Source organism: Cystoisospora suis, assembly GCF_002600585.1.
Source record: "Cystoisospora suis strain Wien I chromosome Unknown contig_5528, whole genome shotgun sequence".
NCBI lineage: Eukaryota > Apicomplexa > Conoidasida > Eucoccidiorida > Sarcocystidae > Cystoisospora > Cystoisospora suis.
In genome coordinates, this window is record NW_027158318.1 from 873 (window position 1) to 5,427 (window position 4,555).

The 4,555-nt window shown below is 48.4% G+C and overlaps 1 protein-coding gene across 1 annotated transcript; it reads left to right on the forward strand.

The window, feature by feature from the left end:
- Positions 1–206: 206 nt before the first annotated feature.
- On the forward strand, positions 207–4,352 carry CSUI_009308 (rna recognition motif-containing; the record flags this gene model as incomplete). The annotated part of the gene is made up of 2 exons (XM_068069424.1): positions 207–3,491; positions 4,264–4,352. Coding segments are annotated over exons 1-2 (1,374 nt in total), but the record flags the coding sequence as incomplete, so codon positions are not given.
- Between the last annotated feature and the right edge of the window lie 203 nt (positions 4,353–4,555).

A 4,555-nucleotide genomic window follows, 5' to 3' on the forward strand; every position in this document is an offset into this window, starting at 1 on the left:
TTCTTCCTCTTTTTCTCCGGTATCTTTCCATCATTGTCGTCCCAGCTCTACCGCTCCCCTGCTCTAGCCCCATTAACCTTGCAGTCTCCTCAGCAATTTTTGTTCGGAAACAGCCTTCTGCGTAAACCGTCTTATACACAGATTAAAGAGAGAGAGGGGGAGGGAGGGAGGATGGCTGAAGGGAGGGGGGGGGAAAGCACTTGGAGAGGGAAAGGAAATCAGTCATCGTAGCAGCAATACTGGAGTGAACTGCAAGTACGACTACTACTAGTACTACCGCTAGTAAAACCACTCATCAATAGCAACCTCTTCTTGAAAGAACAATGAAGAGAGGATGACAGAGCTGTCATGGAAAAGAGATAAAGAGGAGGAGGAGGAGAAAGAGGAAAGGAAGAGCATGAGCCCGTGAAACTCCAAGAAAAAAACACTTGAAAATGGATGCTGGGCTGCTGCTGATGCTACAACTGCTGTTGTTTGTTGGTTGAATTTTCTCTCCATTGTGGTGTCACTCTGGTGTGTGTTAATTGCTTTCTTCTTCCATCACACATGCCTAAAAGTTCTCCTTAATCTTATCCTCTTCTTAGTTGTCTCGTTTTTCTTCGATTTTTTTCCTTGTCCTCAGTCCGTGGCTACAATTTTCACACGTAGGAGAAGGGAGAATTTCCTCTTTCATTCGTCCCCGCTTGGCGAGAAGATACACGCGGAAAAGTGGTGGCCGAGCTGTTCCTGCATAGAAAACAGCATCATCGTCCTTCCTTTCCTTTTTTCTCTCTCTGTCTCTTCGGGTCCGTTGTATTTCCCCTAGGCTCTCAGATCTCTTCATTGTATTTGTGCCAGACTCCCGTTCCCTCGTTTTGTCATAGCCAAGCATTTCTCCTTTCCCCCTCTCTTTTCTTATCACCCTTGTGAAACTATTAGCGTCTTCTGTTTGGAATTTGTCCTGTTTCTTTTCGGGACCTGTTCTGAGTTTTCCACGCCTTCGGTTCTGTCTATTCTAGTATCACCTGGAGTCCTTACCAGAGAAATCACTCCCCCCGTGGCTCGTATTTCTGTCATGCATACATCCTCGACTACGACCATGTACGTGGACGTTCTTCGCTGTCTTCATCATTGATGGGCCTTCTCTCTCAGACAACACTCTTTCTTATTCGCTTCTTCTTTCTCAGAACGTGGTGGTCTCTCTCTACCACCTTTTGACCACAGAATTCCGTCTTCACGCCTCTTCACTGCTCAGCCAGATACGAAGCAGTTAAGGAGGAAGGGGGGAGGAGAAGCAGAGACCCCTTTCTCTCTTTTTTTCTGCTTCCTTCTCCCACCTCTGATGTTTGCTGTACCCGTGCTCAAGATCTCTCTTTTCGGGTAAAAAGTCGGTCCCATGAATATAAGTTGCTACAGAGAAAGGCGACCGTGAAAACAGTCTTTTTGTTGCTCTTCTTGTAGCTTGTGTCGCTCTCTTCTTACATCTGGCTATGTGCCTCTGCCTATGTAGAGTTTTTCGGTGGTTCCTTCCGTTAACTGGCTCCCCTCTACTGTTTAGGACAATGACCTTGTTTATTGGCTGCGACGCATTTCGTCGGTGGGATGACCAGGTCCTCAAGCCGGGCCGTGCTCCACTGTCTTGAAAGAAGGAACACAGATAACGATTCTCTCAGAGAAAGCAATCTCGTCTTCTACAGTTCTTCCTTTCGCGCGTCCTCCCTGATGCGACGTTTTTGTTGTGACAAAAGGGGAATAGCGATTTGATCTCTTGTGCTCCTGCGTCCTCCCTAACATTCATGGCTGCTTTTAGAGGCCTGTATTCACTCATCTACCAGTTTAGACTGTGTGTCCCGATATACATGTGTAAAGTAGCTTTCCTGTAGTTTTTTCTCGTTGCGCATACAGTCCAGTTCAGGTGTACATACACCGCAGTTCAGGTGTACATACACCTCAGTCCAGGTGTACGTACACCTCAGTTCAAGTGTACATACAGCCTTTTTTTTTTTCTGTCTAGCGTCCGTCTTCGTTTGCGTCGCCCTGTTCCTTTAGCACCTTTTCTCCAGCAGGTTCACCGTCACTCATTCATTGACTGTCCTCATAGTTTCTCCTGCCGCTGAGTTTTCCCCCACCCGCCTTGAAGACCGTCTGCTCTTTTGTCTCGGATATCGGCGCCTTGCCGTTACCTTCTACGAGTCATCTTTTCTCGATCTGTGGAGAGAGGTGGGATGGAGGGTTCTCCTTCGTCGAGTGCCTCGGAGAGAGGCAGAGGAGAGGAGCAAGCACATCAGCACACTAACAGTAGCAACGACGCTCCAGGTTCTTTAAAGACCTCTACTCTCTCTCCTGGAGGTAGAGACCCTGGTGACGAGACCACGACGGCGCGTGAGAATGCGCTGGGAAATCCAAATGGAAGGAAAGATGAAAAGAAGGATCATGAGAACAGCAGGTCGCAGAACAGAAGGAATTCTGGCGGCGGGCTAGGGAGAAATGAGGAGGAAGAAAGATCGAGAGGAGAAAGAGGAGGAGGAGCCGGGCTGAATACAGACAGAAAGCAAGACGAAAAGGAAGAAGGAAAGGATAGAAAGAAAGATGGTGAGAGTGACGATGCTGAGACGGGGGACGATAGTTGTCGTCTCAAGACTCCACCGTCCTCTCAGCTCAGTTTGTCAGTCCGTGGAGATCCCAAGAAGACAGAAGAGGAAGATTCTCATGATAACGATGACGATGCTCGCTGTCCCCGTCGACGATCTTCTTCACCCCGGGCACGTCGTTCACGTTCAACTGAAGAGAGAGATCGACAAGCAAGAGACGAAGAAGAGGGCGAAGTTTTGCTAAGGAGAACCCGCGTAGGTCACTCTCGTCGTCCATACGACGATGATGAAGGTGATGGAGAAACGGCCACAAGTAACAAGGGGCCTCATCATAATCGTGGGGGATCTTCGTCTCGTTCTCCCTTCCGCGGGCGTTCGTCTTCTCCGCGAGGTGGCCGAGATCGAGAGAAAAGAAGAAGCTCGGGCAGCCGTCGGTATTCCAGCCGTAGTCGTAGTAGTGGCAGTCGAGGGAACCGAGATCGCGATGGTTTTGAAAGAGGGAGATCAGGAAGAAGAAGAAGCTTTTCTCCAAGGGAAGGGCGTGGAAGACGCCGGAGCAACTATAGTAGTGGAGGCGAAGGAGGCCGAGATAGTAGTTGCAGTAGTAGTAACGCCTCACCTCCATATTCTCCTGAGATGAGACCTCGAGGAGGAGATCGAATGATGAAGAGAGATCGATCTCCGTATATGCCTAGCTACCCACCTACCGGAGGAAGAGCAGGCGGAGATAGAAGGGGTATGATGGCGCCATCAGGAGGCCCTTCATTCTATGGGGGATCCGGAGGGGGGAGATATCGATCTCCTCCTCCACCCGGGGGAAAGAGATTCATCGGACCTATACGTGGAAGGCCTACATGCATCTATGTTGGCAATTTACCTAAAGATGTTCGAGACAGAGATCTTGATGATCTTCTCTCGCGGGTAAGTCTCTGTTCTCCATCTTCTTGTCGTGAAGGGAGAGGGATTATCTCTCTCTTTCTCGTACTAAGGATAGTTAGATCTAGCGGCTCTTCGGTTTCTCCATTCTGTCGCTGTGGAGTTTTATCCTCCTTAGAAGTGAGAGGAACGAAGATGTGAAATAAAGAGATGCTCGCCAAAAGTAAGAGAGAAAGAAAGCGGCTGGCTGCTTAGCCGCAACAGTGATAAAGCTAACGGGGTCGCCCGCGTGTGGTAGATATATATGGAGAAATCCATATGCCTATCTGCAGCGGGAGGACAGGGGAGAGGGCAAGGTCTTTGTACGGCTACGTACGAGTGTTTCGGTGTAGTGTAACTACGTATACGAGGTGGGTATATATGTGTACGTACTTATATATAACTGTATCTATGTCTTACGTGTATCTGAACAGGTGTGTATGTGTACAGGTATGGACATGCGAATGTGCATCTGTGGGGATGGATACACGGTCTGTATATACATGTACCTCTATGCCTCCTGAAAGATATGTCTTTTAGCTTACTCATCAAAATACCTATATACATAGATACATGTATCCATATGAAAACAACATGATTGGCGTTTCGCTCGTCTAGGTCTGCTGTGCCTAGTGCAGACTCCACCCCACGGAGGCGTTGGAAGGAGTATGGTCTTCTTCGTCTCGAGTGTATAGACACTCCAGTAAGTTCCTCCCCCGTCCGACTGTAGATGCATGCTATACTTTGTGTGTGTGTGGTGCGAATGTTTGCGGACCAGTATGGAAGGCTGAAAGACGTAGATATCAAGCGAGCGAGGAACAGCGCAGCGGAAAGTTGCTACGCCTTTGTCGAATTCGAGTCTATCAGGTAAACAAGAGAAACTCTTCTTTTCTAGTGGAATAGACGTATGTAGAGATAGAGGGTGAGGCTCTCTCTCTCTTGGTCCGTTGAGTAGAATAGGACTTCTCTTCATCGTGTAACTCGTTTCTGTTGCATGTCTTTCTCCATCCGTATATGTGACTTGCCTCTCCGTCTATTATTCCCTTGTTCTTCTTTCTGTCTTTCTTGGC